General features: G+C 51.1%; 1 protein-coding gene across 6 annotated transcripts in view; it reads right to left on the minus strand.

Moving 5' to 3' along the window:
- Positions 1-1307: 1307 nt before the first annotated feature.
- ACOT7 (acyl-CoA thioesterase 7) overlaps positions 1308-19004 on the minus strand; it is a 91469-nt gene continuing 73772 nt past the window's right edge. For all 6 annotated transcript variants that reach the window (XM_078611366.1, XM_078611368.1, XM_078611369.1 and 3 more), the window contains 2 exons: positions 18697-18899; positions 1308-6416 (listed from right to left, as the gene is read on the minus strand). In XM_078611366.1, coding sequence (XP_078467492.1) covers positions 6318-6416; positions 18697-18899 — 302 coding nt within the window. In that variant the 3' untranslated portion in view covers positions 1308-6317. The remainder of the gene's footprint in view (positions 6417-18696; positions 18900-19004) is intronic.

Raw genomic sequence — 19004 nt, forward strand, 5'->3', positions numbered from 1 at the left:
GAGACGCTACATCAACCCGCATCGCATCGCAATGCGCACGTCGCGATGCGGAGTGGCGATAATCATCTCACCCGGCGACGACTCCTGATGGATGACGCCACTGAGACATCGCTGCTGCGTTGGTTAACGCGGCGCGCCCGCTACGTTCTCTAGACAGCTTCACGCAGCTTAACTCCTACACCCAGCATAGCCCCTACACCCAGCATAGCCCCTACACCCAGCATGGCTCCTACACCCAGCATAGCCCCTACACCCAGCATAGCCCCTACACCCAGCATGGCTCCTACACCCAGCATAGCCCCTACACCCAGCATGGCTCCTACACCCAGCATAGCCCCTACACCCAGCATAGCCCCTACACCCATCATAGCCCCTACACCCAGCGCAGCCCCTACACCCAGCGCAGCCCCTACACCCAGCACAGCCCCTACACCCAGCGCAGCCCACACACCCAGCACAGCCCCTACACCCAGCACAGCCCCTACACCCAGCGCAGCCCCTACACCCAGCGCAGCCCCTACACCCAGCGCAGCCCCTACACCCAGCGCAGCCCCTACACCCAGCACAGCCCCTACACCCAGCGCAGCCCACACACCCAGCATGGGAACCCCTACACCCAGCACAGCCCCTACACCCAGCACAGCCCCTACACCCAGCACAGCCCCTACACCCAGCACCGCCCCTACACCCAGCACAGCCCCTACACCCAGCACAGCCCCTACACCCAGCACAGCCCCTACACCCAGCACAGCCCCTACACCCAGCACAGCCCCTACACCCAGCACAGCCCCTACACCCAGCATGGGAGCCCCTACACCCAGCACAGCCCCTACACCCAGCACAGCCCCTACACCCAGCACAGCCCCTACACCCAGCACAGCACCTACACCCATCACAGCCCACACACCCAGCACAGCCCCTACACCCAGCACAGCCCCTACACCCAGCACAGCCCCTACACCCAGCACAGCCCCTACACCCAGCACAGCCCCTACACCCAGCACAGCCCCTACACCCATCACAGCCCACACACCCAGCACAGCCCACACACCCAGCACAGCCCCTACACCCAGCACAGCACCTACACCCAGCACAGCCCCTACACCCAGCACAGCCCCTACACCCAGCACAGCCCCTACACCCAGCACAGCCCCTACACCCAGCACAGCCCACACACCCAGCACAGCCCACACACCCAGCGTAGCTTCCATTACAAGTAATCGTGACCCCCCCACCGCCACCGAAGTACTCTTGGCAGACGAAATAAACTTAATTTGAGATCCACAGATTCAGACGAGAGGGGCCAATTCAGGATACGTGTTTTGTCTACGTATTTATTTCACTCGATCTCTGGGACAAATACAATCGCATCAAGCGGTAGCGTCACACAGGGCACGATATGCAAGCGTACATGACCACCATAAACTGGTAACATATCTCTCACTACTGAATAAGTTATGGCAATGTAAAGGCTTTTTTTGGTCGGGGAATTTTCAGTGAGCAAGCCAAAGTAAAATATCTATTAATTAAAATGCGTTTTTGTATTCATTATAATAATGTATACTATGGATAATATAATTATTTGAGTCATTCGATATACGTTTGCTTAATCATTAATACCTTCATAAATACATCATCGTAAAGCAATGCCCGATAAACTTGAATACATTAGGTTATCAGAACACTTTAAACACGAGTGCATGTGTTTGTCGCCGAAACTGCAAATCAACCATCAACAACCGTGTCAACGTCTCGCCTTTTCGTGGCGGTCACGGCACGCGTTATCATTATAATTGCGACACAGCTTTGGAATAAATACAATGTGTGTGCTGCGCCGTCAACAAAACTCCTCCAGCACTCTCCCGTCGCGAGACAATCGGAATTCTTGAGTGGGCAGTGCCCTTCTGGACTCCAGGCTTGCAAGTGACTGACGTCTCTGTTAGAATATGATTGTCGTTATGACTTTTTTTTTACGTATTTCCTTTCCTGGATAGTTGTCGATTGTGTTGGTTTAATTAAAGCTATCCTCACAAAGGTGCTGTGCGCACACGTTGCGCGAACGTTGGGTTACACGCGACGGTTTAAAACGTCTCGTGGCGTTTGCTCTTCCATATCCTCCGTCGGCGCGACATTTGGCTTTTAATCTTGATGTGAAGCTTTCGTGACTGCAGGAATCCATACTCTTTGGTTCTTTCGGTAAAGTCACGTAGTTAGAAATAAAATAAAACCCTTATAAACATTCTAGATTTGAAGCTTTCGTGACTGCAATGATTCATATTCTCAGTACTTGATGCAGCTAATTCGGCTGTGACGGTCCCACCTGATGACGGAGACTTGTTGCCTCCGAAACGTCGTGAATTTTATTTTGTTTTATTTTACTTTCATTAATTTTAATGTTTTTACCTACGTGACTTTACCGAAAAAAAACCTGAGAACCCTTATAAACAGTTTGCCTTTAGAGGCTGACTCCTTTGCCTGATGACGACCGCTTGTGTTGCGATCGAAACGTCGTGATTTGTTTTATTTTATTTCTAACTTCGCGACTTTACCGAGTATTTGCCTTTCAACTTTCCCGCTCAACTCTCGAAACCCATCATCCAAAGGCCGCACCGCGTGCTTTGTGTGCGCATGGCGAACGGTGGATGCCCACGTGACGCCCGTCCGCGTGTCAATTCCTCCGCGTTCGCAGCGCGAATGCGTCGACTTGCAGCGAGGCGGACTATACCGTTTGTGTGAGCAGCGATGGAATGGAAACCCTGCGTGGACTTTCTATCGGAGGGGCCAAGAGAACCGCCGTGAGAATTGGGCGCGTGGCGCACCGCGAGGTCAAATGTGCGATTCGTACAGGCGCGTCTCGATGTGACCGCACCGCGAGACGCTGGCAAGCACGCTTTGAAAATGTGTGCGGCATCCTTCAGCTCAATGTTTACAACGGCGAGGGAGTTTTTTCAACATAAAACAATACTGGCTTGTTTCATGAAACTAAATAAAAATGTAAACAAATCACGCTACCGCGAATTAAAGCTAGATTTGAGTACTTACGCTAAAATCAACTTTTTTCACTGTTGGTCAACGCCACGCACGTGGTTACGGTAACAGATGTGGAGCGTGCCGGTGACCACGGAATGGATGACAAGGAGAGCTTACTGCAGATCTGGAATTCAGAACCTCTAAACCTCCATGGATAACAAGGAGAGCTTATTGCATATCTGGAATTCAGAACTTGTGAACCTCATTGGATAACAACGAGAGCTTACTGCAGATCCCTAATTCAGAACCCGTAAACCTCAATGACATGCAAAGGGGGTATTTAAATCCACAATACCAAATGTGCAAATAAAAACGATAAGAATTAAATAACTATGATTTTCGGAATGTCCGTTTTGGGCTAATTGCACAAACATGTTACTTCCGCTACGGCAAGACGATCGTTACATTCTTGAAATTACAGGCTATGAAGGGCCATTACCAGAAACGTCGCCTATTATATCTTTTTCGTTTTATGGCCACAGCTATTTCTACGCGATCATCATTTTAAGACCATCAAAACGACGCTCCATCATCTCGTGACGCGTCCTGCCCACGCACGCTTTCTTTTCCTAACAGTCGAGGAGATGGACTGGTGAGATCGACTTGGGGAGGCCTGCATCCAGCAGTGGACTGACCACGGCTGACCATGATAAAGTTGAAGATCTGTCATACTTACCGTTTGCCAAAACCGACGCAACAAGTCTGTGCGATAGCCATTTGATTTCTCTGCGCTTCAGTTCGCAAAAGAAGTCGTCTCAACAAAAACCTCGTTTCACCGCGCCATCCGCAAGTTCCGCCGTGAATTTCTTTCCTTCAAATTTTTGGCCACCCCTCAACGGCAGGTTGGCTGGATTGTCCCCCCCCCCCCCCCCCACGACATTTGAGCGACACGCGCATTTGAACCGCGGCGGCTGCGAAAATCGCGACCGGGGAGACGCGCGCGCGCAGTGACGGTGAACCATCACTCGCCCGCGAAGCTGCGAGGGTTACTCCGCAAGACGCCGTGCATCTTCACTCGCACGACCCGGCTGCGCTGCGTGCAAGCGATGGCCGTGGGTGCGCGCCCCGCGGCTGCCTCCGGGTTACCGCAGGTTGACAACCGATGCACGTCCGTAGACTGCTCCCATGCAAGTGCCCGGCTCCCCAGGGGCAGCATTGCTGATAGGAAGACGCAGCCCAAACCATGGCTATTTTATTCCGGTAAACCAGGGGTCGGTAATTGCCTGCGGCTTATTAAGGAACTGCTTCGTGACAGCGATTTAGTGACGAACACCGTCTCGCGCTCACCACGTGCATTGCGGCTCTTGAAATACTGCGGCTTTTTTTTACCGGATAAAAAAATGGCTCTTGTTATTTTGCTTTGCCGAACCCCTCCTGTGATTATTGGAAGAGCTTCTGAATGGGCTGTGTGCACAGCTCCGTCGAAGCGAAGGCCATTCCTGCCACCAGTGTTACCACGCGCGAGACATTTCAGGGCCTCACCTTTGCCTTGAAACTGTCTTCGACCTCCAGTGTGCGCTCATTAACTTAGAGGAGAGAAAGCAAAGAGAAAGAATTTGCCGGTCTACAACCATATCATAATATTTCCAGAAAGCGCTTTCTTCGTCTAAGCAAGATATATCGTGAGCAACGTAGAGTAGTGGGCCCCAATCGCAAACACGTTACTACAGCGTGCTTGCTGTTCTCGTTCATAAAGTTTCAACGTCAGACAGCGCGGGGGACACACACATACACACAAACACACACATACACACACATACACACAAACACACACATACACACACATACATACACAAACACGCGGACCCTGGGAGGTGAACTACAAGGGGAGAGCCGTTTTGGCTCTTGCCGATGCGTCTCCCTCGTGCAATGACAGGTGAGTGCGCGTGTGAGAGTCTGTGTGTGAGGGTGTGTGTGTGAAAGTCTGTGTGTGTGTTTGAGAGCGTGTGAGTGAGTCCGTGTGAGTGCGTGTGAGTGCGTGTGAGAGTGCGTGTGAGTGCGTGTGTGTGAGAGTCTACGTGTGAGTGAGAGTATGTGTGAGTGCGTGTGAGAGTCTGTCAGAGTGGGTGTGTGTGAGAGTGCGTGTGTGTGAGAGTGCGTGTGTGTGTGAGTCTGTGTGTGAGAGTCTGTGTGTGAGTGCGTGTGAGTGAGAGTGAATGTGAAAGTCTGTGTGTGAGTGCGTGTGAGTGAGAGTCTGTGAGAGTGCGTGTGAGAGTCTGTCAGAGTGAGTGTGTGTGAGAGTGCGTGCGTGAGTGTGAGTCTGTGTGAGAGTGCGTGTGTGTGTGTTCAGACATTCACACGGGGGGGGGGGGGGGGATTCTTGCTGGGGAGGATCGGGCGCCAAGATCAGTGGGAGGGGGAACAGCAGTCAGAGACTTCGACAATCTAATCGATGCCAGCAGCTGCCTAAAGTGGTTCTGTTAATTGGCTCACGTATGGTTAATAATTATTCATACACAGCCCACGACGGCCCTCAATATGGTTGCCCAGGACCGAATCTGCCGTCAGACATCGGGGCTGAGGCCGGGGTGCTGCTGGAATGGCCGGCGACCGGAGCGCGCGACAGGCGAAGCTTCGCCACGTTGTGCGCGGGACGCAGCAACAACGTCCATGTTGTTGTTGTTGTTGCGCTGCACTGCTATTGCACCTCGCCGACCCCGCGCTGACGAGCGCGGTGAATCACGATGCGACGAACCTCCGCGACCCGCGCGGGGCGTGAGAAGGCCATAATCCATCCAGCAGTGGATTGACAAAGGCCCCGCAGTAACAAAGGGGGGGGGGGCTGATGGCGGTGGCGGGGGGGATGATCGACTTCATTTAATGACTAAACTAAACGAGACGGAATCTGCGGTTGTCGAGAGATGCTTCACGCTGCTCGTCGCCTAAAATCTCGCGCGCACGATGTTCTCACCGAGCTGTACCCCTCACAGCTGGGCAGCACCTTCGACGCAGCGCGCCACGCATGAAACGGCACGCGTATGTGACGCGGCACACACGTGACGCGTACGTGACGCGGCGCACGCATGACGCGGGCCCCCGAAGGCCCGCAGAGGGGGTGGGTGCCGGTTTCCTTGCGACCCCCCCCCTTCCGCCACCTCGGGTACATCTCTACGAGTGTGGTGTGTGTTGCGTGTTGTGGTGCGAGTGTGTTGCGTGTGTGCGTGCGAGTGTCGGTTGGTACGTGTGTGTGTTTGGAGCCTAACTTTATTTAAAGCACAACAACACAACCACCCAGGTTCCCTGCAGCCTCGCAAGGGCACAGCCGGCACGTCGCCACGGCCCCCCCCTTAAGCGCTGCCCCCTTTCTTGGCGTCGCGCTTGGCTTTGTTCTGCATGTAGCGAGCCTTCCCGTCCTCGAAGCATCGCTTCTCGTCCTCCGTTTGCAGCTGGGGACAAGAGCAGACACGGCAACAGCGCTTGCAACCTCGCAACATTCCGCACTCGACATTCCGTGCGCTTCTAAATCGTCTAGATTGAAAACTCATCTCTTCGCATCAGATTTTTGTGTTTATACGTAACGAAGGTTTTTTTCTTAGGTAAGATCACGTCAATGATACATGTGTTGTCAAACCAGCCACAACCAATTACTAAGGTTTGTGACGTAAATAAAACGTGATAATTAGTGACTACTTCAGCACACCGGTGTGTTGGAGAGTAAACCCACAACGTTGACAATTCGAGTACGACGTTGCACTGGTGATTACAACCAGCTTCATCAGGCGACAGCCAGAATTGTGGAAAATTCCTTGTTTCAGTCTTTGTGTTTAGTTTATTGTCCTTCCCCCGCACCTCCGATTAGCACGGTTGGCTACGTACAGTGCGAAGGAAGTTCGTACATACATACAGACATTCTCTCTTATATTTATTTTAAGCAACATCCTAAACATTTTTAAAAGATAGCGACGCAAGATTCTCGTTTCGCGCTTTTTTTGCATCCTTGTGATAAATTCTCATGTGCAACCGTAAACGACGATGGGATTTGTAAACTTTTCTAAAGAGTCCTTTTTAACTTTTATTTTAGATTTTGCGAGTGCAAATTTGCATCTCACAATCGCCGAGGGACCACAGGCAAGCGGCAAAGGCAGCCAGGCGGTGAGAGCTGTGTGCCAACAATCAATCAGGATTTTATATATTTTGGTGCATTCATCATCCTTTAAAACCTCTAGACTGCCAGATACAAACCTTCACAGGCCGAGGTAAAAAAAAAAATATCAAAAAAAGAACATTCATGACTTCTAGATTTGAAGCTTTCGTGACTGCAAGGATTCATATTCTTAGGTTTTTTCGGTAAAGTCACGTAGGTAAAACATCAAAATTAATAAAAATAAAATAAAACAAAAATCACGACGTTTCGGAGGCAACACAAGTCTCCGTCATCAAGCTGCCTCACTTGATGCAGCTAATCCGGCTGTGACGGTCCCACCTGATGATGGAGACTTGTGTTGCCTACGAAACGTCGTGATTTTTGTTTTATTTTATTTTTATTAATTTTGATGTTTTACCTACGTGACTTTACCGAAAAAACCTAAGAATATGAATAACATTCATGACATTTTGAGAAGCCCGAAATAAAAAAAAACCACGGTGTTCACATGTTCCCCGTTATACCGTGGACTCGACAACAACCGTTGTTCCAAAAACCTCCGCCTCCTCTCTCTCCCGACGTAAAAAACGAAAATTCGTCACACACGACAGCAACAAAAAGCCGACCCAGACGGAGACATCGCTCTCGAAAGTGAAAGCAGCTCTGGGATTTTAGTGGCGCTTAGCAAAAAACTATTTATTTCCATGTAAGGGGGAGAACGTACGTACGTACATGCGCATGTCGTGTGAGTCTCTAAATACGATGGCAGCAATGTATAAATATCCGTCTGCGTGTCACGATGTTAACACTACTTTGTTATGGCCCACTTTGGCTAATCCAGTTGGCTCAGCCCGATGACAAGTTGACTTAATAGCACAAGATGAATCACCAACCCACCCACACCCGGCCCCAGCGATATCGCACACCGTCACGATTCGGTATCCCGATTCCATCTTTAATATGTAGGCTTTTCTTCGGGCAATGCTACGATTCGTAATTCCTTTCTTTCGGGTTAGATCGTTGTGAAGGTGTGTTATGTAATTACACTTACATGAACTGACCCAAAAAAACTGATTACGAATCATCCTGATTCAAATTGAAAATATAATTTTTTATCCATCGATTTTCCAATCTCGTTTGTAGCATTTGTTACTCTTTTACTTAACAAATTGCCCCATTCACTCAATCGGCCGAATATGCGTGACAATTTGCTTACACTGTGCAAACAAATGTAATCAATTCTCGCATGTCGAATCGGATCCATGCATCGGTGAGTTGCAACCCTGTTTACTGTGGACGTAAAAATGCGTACATTCCTCAAATATTGATTCGTAAGCTCATGAGAACACACATCAAATCACCTGCTGCAAGGATCGAAAAACGAATTCATTAATAACACCGCGTTATTGACATAATAGGCGATGTTTATTACAGGGGCACTTATGCATAAGCACATAAATTCAAGTGCGCATTTATTTAGCATTCATGAGCTATGAGGAAGGGCTATTGCCCTAAAACGTCACCCATTCGACAGATTTTACGTTTGAGGCCACACTCCAGAGTCTCTTGACGAACGTGGTCAGTTTTCGTTTGCAAGTTGTGCTTGTGCCCCACTGCCAACACAGCAGCATCACCAAATAATTTGCAAGAATCGGATGTTTGCGATTCCTACGGCACCGCGGGATCTCACGGGTTCATATCAACGCTGCATTGGCTGAAGACGCTCGCTCGTTGGTTAAATTAGTGCCACTATTTGTTTTGTAATCATTCCCCGTTTTCTTACAAATGTTTCTCTCAGTGGCGAGACAGTCGCTTGATCCATGTACACGATGGCACAGCAGAGTATCACACCGTGGTGCTGCTGCTACAACGGGCCCCAGGAAACCACACTTCCCTGGAGCTATTTCTGAAATACCTTCCGGTTACATTTTCTTGTCCACATTAGGAGTGCTGCGATTCCCTTGCGCTCTGCCATAGATATATAAATATTTCACATAACCGTAAATCTCTTGTAAATCGATTGCTTAAAAACGTATTTATTATGATTGTGTGTGTGTATGTATGTGCATGCAATTATCCACACCTCCAATTATCACGGTTGGCAATTTACGGTGCAAACGAAGTTCAACACACATACATCGGCGAGTGGTTTGAAACCACCAACCCAGCACACTGGAAACCCCGGTTTAATCACAGTCGGAACCTGGATTCTATCCAGAATCTCAGCGGCGGCATCTCGGACTCTGCGAGCCAACAGGTCACCTTGACTTGACGAAACTTTTTCAAGGGTACAGACACTCCAGACTGCAGTGGGGAGAGGGGCCTGGGGGGGGGGGGAATAAAATAGTAGACACGCTGCAAGGACGCTGAGCTCCTCAGCGGAAGCCTTAGGGAGTCAAGTGGCAGGGGCCGTTAACGCGAGACAGAGGAGCTGCTGCCAAGAGGTCAGCGCCGTAAATTCAGAGGCTACAAGACTTCTCGATTTTTTTGTCGCCGCGTGCCCGCAACGGCCAACGGGAACCGCTCCGAAAGGTCACGCTTGCCCGACAAGCCGGAGGGAACGAGGCGGCGGCGCGCCGGTGAAGTCACCGCAAGGCCATGCATCACCGGAGCGGACGTTAGGGAGGGACCGCCAAGTTGCCTTGGAGGGGATCTCGGAGCAGACTTTGAAAGGCTTTGCGGAGCGACAATCGGTCACTTGCTCATCTCCTTCCGGGCAGGCGCGCACGAGTACTTTCTTACGCGGTCAGCCGAGCGTACAACGTCTGTCGTAACACTTGACGGAGCGATGGTTCGGTCGGTCATGAAAGAACGACGCTGCGATGGCAATTGCACGGCGAAGAGAAGTGACAGTAGCGGAGGTTTTATGCACATGCTTTATGTTTGTTTACTTGTAATAGATCTGTTGGAATAGGCAAGAGTGCCCAAGAGGCAAAAAATTGGTTTTGTTAAGTGGCCAGGCAGAGTAAATTAAACCAGATTATATTGAGAGGCAGTGGGATTTTATCCAAGACAAACTTCAACGCCCAAAGTACGGGCAGTACCGTTGTGAAAATGCAATGCCTTAGATTATACTTTTGTCTACGGGGCAGGCTCAGACTTCCGAGAACCATTGCCAGTTACCGTCCTCCCGACCACCGAGTTTCCATGCCTTAACGACCTCATCATCATCACCATCATAGGGCCCCTTTCCCCAAGCCCACGCAACATGAAGCTCATCGCCTTCAATTATTTCTAACGAGCATTCCGCACGCGCCCCGCGGCCTCGCCTGGTTGCTCGCAACTCGCGCCTGTCCCGCGGTACGCAGTCTCCGCGTTACGATAAACCCGGATTCGACGGCACGGCGCAGGTATTTTCAAAACGACGGAAGCTCAACGAATGCCGAGCAGAGAATAACACCGAGCCGGAAGGAGAGCGGTATGGATTTGGTGTGCAGAGAGGTTCCGGTGCCGGTTTTTCCAACCGCTCTTGATGGGGGGGGGAGGGGGGCACCCTACGTTTTGGAAAGTTCGCCAATACACTCGAACCTGTCCCCAGGTGTGAGCGTGGCTAAAGGCACAGCGCTGCAACTGCTCGCTCACGCCGCTGCTGGCGGAAGAGGTCTCAGCGTGAGGCTCTCTGAAGCCCCTTTCTTTCCACACTGGCCCGGCGTCTTGATAAAATGCAGGAGTACCCACACTTTACTCCACCACGAGCGACCTGCCTGCCGACCGCCTAACTACTGCACCAATTCATTTATACCGCTAGCTTTACAATGGTGGCGGTGCGGGTGGAGGGGGGGAGGATAAAAAACTGCTGCCGGGAGATTGAATTTAACCGGCGAGCACAACGCTGCAAATCGAGTGTGCTAACCGTTACGGCACGCTGGCACGTACACCAGCGCATAATAGGCCATTAACACACGCGGGCGGAAGAACAGATGCCTGAAAACGGCCTACCAAGCAGATAGCTCTGGGTCTTGACAGTCTCCTGTCCGCTGTTCCATTGAACACGGCTAATGCTGCCTTTACTTGCCGAGCGCAATCTGCGAGTGTGCGAGTGCGCTGTGTAAACCGCAGTGCCTTGCGCGGGAAGGCTTAGCAGGGTGACCCGAGTCTGAGCCGTCGGTTGGTTCCAGCATTGGGGCCAAGCCGCGCGTGTCTTTGTGTGGGGAGCGGTGGCGCAGTAGTCGGCGCACTGATCTGCGCCACCAACCAGGTGACCCGAGTTCGCTTTCCTCTCACGGCCAACACCAGTGATGATTATCTGAACTGTTGCTAGGCCTCCCCTAGGTCGACTCAAGCCTCAAGTGAGCACCCGGGACAGCATGTAAACATCGCCACTGGGGAAACAAAGGCGTGGTGCTGGCCACCAAACCTCTCATGTACTGTGCCGTCCTTCATAGGTTTTCGTTAACAACTTATCTTATCTTGCTCTTTTTCGCTCCCTGTGGAGCATAAGGCCGCAACAATCCCACGCCATGCAGGATGGCCTTTAGCAGCTTTCTCTGCTTCACCCCAAGACAGGCCCCCCATGGTCTTTAGTTGGTGTTGAACGGTGCCGTCGCCAGGTGCTTTCCGGCCTGCCCCGTGGTCTCTTCGCTTGTGGTGTCCACCGTAGGGCAGTGTTCACTACGGACTCGAGTTCCATTCTCAGCACGCGTCCCAGACACCTGAGTCTTCTCTCTGTTATGTCCCCCCCCGCGTTACGTATCTTCAATTGGTCTTGATGTACAGGTCCCGGTTTGAAATCTTGTTTGGCCAGAAGATGCGACAGCTGTTTTTTCTCCAGGCAGTCGTCGTTGTGGAAGGTGGATATGGAGTTCACGTCTATCTTGGTGGTTCTCCAACTTTCAACATTGTACAGTAACACTGATTTTACAGTGCTGCTATATATTAGTACCTTTGTCTTTAAACTGTATTGGCCAGACTTCCGGATGCTTCTCAGTAGGAAGAAGGTGTGTCTAGCCTTGTTAGGCCTGGACTTGATGTCTTTTGAGGTGGAATTCTCTTTGCTTATTACAGCGCCAATGTACGTAAAACTCTCAACCTGTTCCATTGGTTTTCCCTTGATTGTTGTATTTGTTGTTGTTGTTGCTGTGTTGATTTTCATTCCTTGGGTCTTTTCTACCTGACCCTGCAGGCCGAGTTGGTCAGCACACTGGCTCAACAGAGTTGTTCTCTCCTGCACATGGGTGTGTTGAGAAGAGAGCAGAGGGATGTCATCTGCGGAATCAACACAAGATCTTCGAGCACCGATAAGGGGCTCCACTGGCTTCCCATCTCGTTTGGTGGTGCATCTCATAACCCAGCCAATGGCAACCGGGAAAAAAATTGGTAAAAGGATACAATCCTTGGCGTAACCTTGACGTGACGGGGAACCAGTCTGATGAGGTAGGTAACAGCATTTGCCCCAGAAGTCTGTTAAGGCTATCGGGGCGATCTTGGTCTTTGTGTGCCAGCGTGCCTTTCATCGCTCGGAGCGTTTCAACTTGGGTGCCAACCGCCCGTCGGGTTATACCGTGGAGCCTCGGCCAAACGAGGCCCTAATTGGGTCACAAACTACAGGGAGCAACCCGGCTACGTTCTGTGGGACACATCGACTCTTTCGTCCGCTGCTCACAGAGACGAAGAGACGCGACGGTTGGCGTTTGTTGCGCCGCAGTTAACGACTCGGCAAGAATTTATCCGCCCGGAAAAAAACAACAAAGTGCGACGTTTCCTTCAGTGTGTTCGACTTCGCCGTTACATTTTCTCTGGCCGTCGAGTACCGCAGCACAGCCAAACACCGTAAATTCGTCTTTGAATGCGGTAATGATTAAATATGGGTCTAGTGTAACGCGAGAGAAAAATAATAAACCCTCTTGTTAGTCATGCCGACAGTGAATAGAACTGAAGTACTGCGATAAAGATCACGAGTTAAGTTACATTTTTTCTTGTCCCTCTCAATTGATCATTTGTCTTCCAAATAGTTGGTGAGAAATTCTTCCAGATATTTCACACTTGAGCTAACCACCAATGCCCCCTTTGCCAACCCCTGCATGTCACGTCCACGTTCATTCATCACTCGGGCGATGGGAATTAAAGATTCCTGGCCGAGTGTTGTCCGTCCCCGACCTGGGGACATTTTTTTTCAAATAAATATACGGCAACTCCGTTAAAAACGAAAAAATATCCTAATTAGCGGAGGGGAAACCGGCGGTAGAGCAACGACGCCGCCGTAAGCAGGCATCGTCCGTCCGCCATCGTCACTCTAAGCGATGGCCCCCACTGCTCCTCAACAGTGACTGTGATGTCACAATCGCGTCCCGATTATTAACACATTTGCACAGAACGTGAGCAAATTGTATCACATTTTTTGTCTATTCAAACTAAAGCGATATTTTATTTTCTCTGGCATGTGGGGTGGGGGGCCGTCCCCCTCCCCCTCTGCCACAAACACACACACAGTCTGGTATTGCTAAAAAAGATAAAAAGATTCAATGTGTACCGGTTCAATCGTTCAATAAATAAACAACAGCGGCCTTTGTTGTTCTCATTCTGAGCCATGGCGACATACCGAGGGGCTCAATATAGACTCCACAAGGGAGAGGCAACAACAGCCCACGTGGGTTGTAAGTGTCCATTAGCGGTCACGAGATTGGGGGGGTGGAGGGGGGGGCGTGGGAGAAAAGGGGGGGGCGTGGGGGGAAAAGGGGGGCGTGGGGGAAAAAGGGGGGGGCGTGGGGGAACAGGGGGGGAGGGCGTGGGGAAAAAGGAGGGGGGGAGTGGGGGGACAGGGGGGGTGTGGGGGAATAGGGGGGGCTCCAGACAATTGCTGTAACTTGACAGTCCCGGTGTGCGATTCGCTAATGGAACTTTCTTTTGAGAATGTGCTGTTGAGTAAACGCTCCACACGGAGATGCGCGGAGATAAACATCGAGGCAGGGGTGAAGCAAATCGCAGCGAGTTTGTAACGGAGGGAGAACATGTCGTCGTAATCAAGAAGATTAAAACAAACGCGGTGTTTAATTAAAATAAGACTTTTTAAACTAAATGCACGAGCACTATGATTCACGATTGAAATGTTGCTTTGTTATTACGCGAATTTATTTAAATTAAAACTAAGCAATCAGACTTGTAACGTCATCGTCTTCCCACGATATTTGAGCGTCAGAGGGATTTAACAAAGATTACAGTCAGCTCGCCGATCACGAGTTGCAAAACACCATCCGAGACACCCGAGTCAGGAATCGAACCCAGGCCCTTCTTGTTGCGAGGAACGTGTGTCGCCACTGCGCCACCGTTTCCACCCTTGTAAAACTACCTCCTTTGAAGGGGAGTTCTAAGTCACAGCATGCCGTAGAATGCATCACTTTAATCTCGCATTATAATAAACGATGCTGTAAAAATCCCTGTTTGTTGTGAGATCAATACTGACCTTTCGTGACTCGCGGATTTTTTTTATCCAAGTGCCCGACCTCGTGCTGCCCTTGGCACGGCTCTCATGGCAGTGCCCAGAATATTATCGCCCATTCTCCTCCAACCCTTCGAAGATCATTCTCACGGCTCATCACCTCCACCACCACCATCATCACCGCCAGCCATGATCTATCCACGGCTGGCCTCCCCACTTCTCCGTTGCCTCCCGTCGTTGGTACGGACGCCACGCAGCCCTGTCTCGCTCCTGCACGGCGAGCAGAGCGCGTTGCCGCTCCGTCTCCACGCTGGCCGTCCTCCCCAGCCTCTCCGTCGGCCACCGTCTCTCTAAGCGACGGCGTTGTCCGGCTAAGGGCCCCACTACTTGCTGATCCTCGACAGTGACCGTGATTTCATCGTCACGTTAGATTATTCACACATTTGCACGTAACAACAATTTTACTTTCTAATTGAGCTGACATTTCCTCTCATTTTGCCTATTCGCTATAACGCGGATATCAGTTGGAAATCTCACAGAGCAGTGTCGGGGGACGACTCTTTCACAGCGCTTCTCTGAAAACAAAACCTTTCAGCGGCCACCTCATCCAGCAGCGGATCGACAAAGGGAGGTAAATTAATTTTGGTTTCAAGAGGGGGATGGTGTTCCGAGAACCCCTGGCGTGCGCGTGGGAAGGTGCGGTTAGCGCGCTGCGCTACAAACCCGGTGACCCGACTTTGATTCCCGCTCACGACCAACGCCAGTGAAGATGATGTGAACCAGTCCTGGGGCCTCCTGTCGGTCGACTCAAGTAGCTGATGAGACGTGTAAACATCGCCTCTTGGGAGACACCGGGTGTGGTGTTGGGCACCCTCGTGTGACGTGTCGGCATTCATAGGCGCTACTCGCTAACAGCACTTGTCCCAACAGTCCGTTGAGGCTTTACGGGGGATCTTCGTCTTTGGGAAGGTGCGTTGCACGTGCCTTAGCGACACCACCTTTTAATAAACATCCAGACGTTAACCTCGCACCAGAATGGTGGTGGGGGGGGGGGGAAATCAACGAATTCAGCGGTGAGCTTGAGTTTTGTTGAGGTTGATTGTGCTTGGGCACCACTGCAAAAGCTGCAGGGTGATGCAGCTGCATCGCCACCAAATGATTTGATTTCAAACAGATTGGCTACCGGGTGCACACATCGGCCGCGATTTGGACCCGTTTCACAACGGCAAAAAAAAAAAACGGTCAATGTGTGGGAGGGAGAAGAAATAAACCCAAACGGGGAATTTTTTGACTCGATGGAAAATCCTATATCCATATTCGGCTTCCAACATTTCCGAGGCTGCTCTCTCGATCAATGGAAAGAGACACAAAAGCCCCGGGGCTCGGGAGAGCGATAGACTCGCTTCTCACATCTCATCTCCCACGGGGGACGCGTAGCCAGAGTAAAAATAACCCAAACTCGCCGGGTTCTGCACCCTTCAATTGCAATCGCGCTCGATGTGATCATCGCTGCCTCTTCATTTGTAACGCCATTGCCCCTGCCGCTGCGGCGGCGGCGGCAGAAACAAAAAAAAGGGAATTACGATCATTATCGCGCACCGCAGCAATCGGCCAAATTGGTTGTGGTGGGATAAATTGTGGGTGATTGCCGGCTTTTATAGCTCCCCCCTCGAGAGGCTGGGGGTGGGAGTGTGGGGGATGGGGGGGGCCCAACGGTAGGAGATCCCTTTTCCTGCAGCGATCGAGTGGCCAGGAGCAGACCTCGCCCTGCGACCGCCCTTCACCTTGACATTTTCGTTTAGAGAACGCAGCTATTCACACCAACGGCGCTAATGCTGCAAGACGGCGGCGACGATGCACCGGCGAACGAACGCCGTCGTCGTTATTTGTCGAGCGATTGTTCGACCGCCGTTCTGCTTCTGCCGACTCTAGGTTGAGCAATAGTTGATTTTATTCCGCGTAAAATCTATTACGATTTTTTGAGAGGGGGCGTGACCTGACCTGCACAGCGGGCAAAACGTTTAGCGGAGCAATTGGTTGGCTGTGATTGCTCGCTCGTGGCGCCTGTTGACGCACGTCGGAAATTACGATATTTTCCATTGTTGATGTATTCAAATTAATGTTTGTCTGTCATACCACTTGTGATTCCAACACCAACACACGAGCATCACGACGATTGTGCACACGGTTGCCTTCCTGGGTACACGGCTGCGCTGGTGCGATGACACTGCACCTCGTGCTAGAGCAAGTACATGCATATTATTAAAAGATGATGAGAATGATGCATGCTACCCACTGCGACGGAACTTGTGCTCCAACACTTAGGGAGGTGAAATCGGTGGATCACAATGAGATCATAATGCGAGATAGTACATCAAGGATTTAAATTAAATTATTTTGGGTCTTTTCGGTAAAGTCACGTATATAAGTTCAAAGAAAATAACAAAAAACTACGACGTTTCGATCGCAACACAAGCGGTCGTCATCAGGTAAAGCTTTAAGTCAAGATTTACAGCAAGTATTCATACTCATTAAGGACGAGGACAAATATTCCAGTGTGGATCCCTTCTGATAAGTCTTGAGACTCAATTGCGCTGGCCTGGATGAATATCAAAATGAGGTTGGCTGTACCGAGCCACCGGTGCTAGACAATTCCACATTGTAAAGCCTTCCTAGGAATACGCTACGGACCAAGCCACTGTCGCTTTGTTAAATAGATACGTGAGAATAAAAATAACACTGGCGCATGGCCTTAAACAGCTGTTCTTCATAAATATAGCTCATGTGTTCTATTTTAAAGCGTATCCCTCTCTCACATCAGCTGTGAATGCTGCTGTGCTGTTGTGTGCTCAATGCATGACTGAAAGCATAACAAACACTTGCTGTATATAAATAAATTATAAAAACCACGTGTTTATCATGCTCGTGGCATGAGTTTGCTTGGAAAATCAGGAGTCCGAAAAATTCATTTTTTTTTGGTTTGTTAAATGCACTCACGGACATGACTACATCCAGCCTGTTAAGAAGGGCGAGCGGGCTTGGGCAGGACGTGTCACCCCTAAAGGGGACGGGGTGGATGACGGTCAACAACAAACACGGAGCGGACAGCTAAGGAACGGAAGACATCTGAGATGACGCCCCCCGATGAGATGGAGCGATGAATTCAGTTCATGTGTTGGCGCTGTTGCATCGCGGGCTCGTGAGAGGTGGCGATGGCGTTTTTTTGAAGAGGCCTTCATCCAGCAATGGATTGACCGCGGCCGATGACAAATGCAGTGGCTTGCAGGGGGTTATGTGAACCCATCGTATATAGCACGGGTGAATAAAAAAACACGACGTTTAAGATAATTAAAATGTCAACTTGTAACCTTGCGCCGCCGCCGCACAGTCGACACTCCCCACTCTCGGAGAGAGAGAGTACGACTCAGAGGCGCCGGGATGAACCACAGACGAGCGGGAAAGGTGGCAGCCACGCGGTGAGCCGGCCCCAATAATATAATCACCCACGCTCTACGGTCCTCTACATATTAAGCACGTGGAGAAAACCCACGTGTGAGAGGGGGAAACACTCAATCACATACAGACGCAACAGGTGGAGCCCACACATTCTGGTCGTACCGTCTTCTCCTGGCAAGCCAGGGTATGGCACCCCCTCGACGCCACGATGACAGGCCACGTGTGTGACCGCCACCGCCGCCGCCGTCGCCGCCAGTCAGAATCAATATCAACTGACGATTCCATTCTTGCACGCGCCGCTCGGTTCGAGCGTTCGCTAACAAAGTCAACCCGGACCGCTGTCATCAGACTCCATGACTTTTTTCGAAACCCTCCATCACCGATCTCGTAAAAATGCTCACCGGGGCATCCTCCCCCCACCCCACACATATATATAAGCTGTTAGCCCCCCCTCCCCCCCACATATATATAAGCTGTTAGCCCCCCCTCCCCATTCCTCCCCCACTGATGGAAGACCCCGCTCAGGGTAAGCACCGAGCATTCCTCTTCCCACCATTTAGACAACGGCCAATCGCAGAAAATCCCCCCCAACTCCCCCCCCCCCCCACTCCCCAGGCGCCATCGACGCATTGTACCGGGGCTTGCGTGCAAAAAAAGGGGATGAATAAAAAAATAAAACGCTCACCGGGGATTCATAAACACCGATGGGCAAGGCCTCGCCGGGGGGAGCCGCCCCCGTCCAACCCCTCACCTTGAGCTGCGGCACACCGAGGGGCTTGCCGTCCTTGGCGAGCGACACGTAGGTGAAGTAGGCGCTGACGGCGCACACGCGCTCCGCCTCCGCCTCCTCCTCGCTGCCGTCCCCCAGCAGCGCGTTGGCCTCCACGCCCACCTCGATCTCCATCGACTTGGCGCTCGTGAACGTCAGGCGGCCCGTCACCGTCAGTATGCTGCCTGCTCGACGACGGCACACGGGACACGGGGAGTAGGGGGGGGGCGGCAGGCAGTCGATGCATCTTTTCTGTTCAGCACGTCGGCTTTTGGCGACCGATATTATCC

This window comes from Lampetra planeri, chromosome 36 (genome assembly GCF_965212315.1).
Source record: "Lampetra planeri chromosome 36, kcLamPlan1.2.h2, whole genome shotgun sequence".
Lineage (NCBI taxonomy): Eukaryota > Metazoa > Chordata > Hyperoartia > Petromyzontiformes > Petromyzontidae > Lampetra > Lampetra planeri.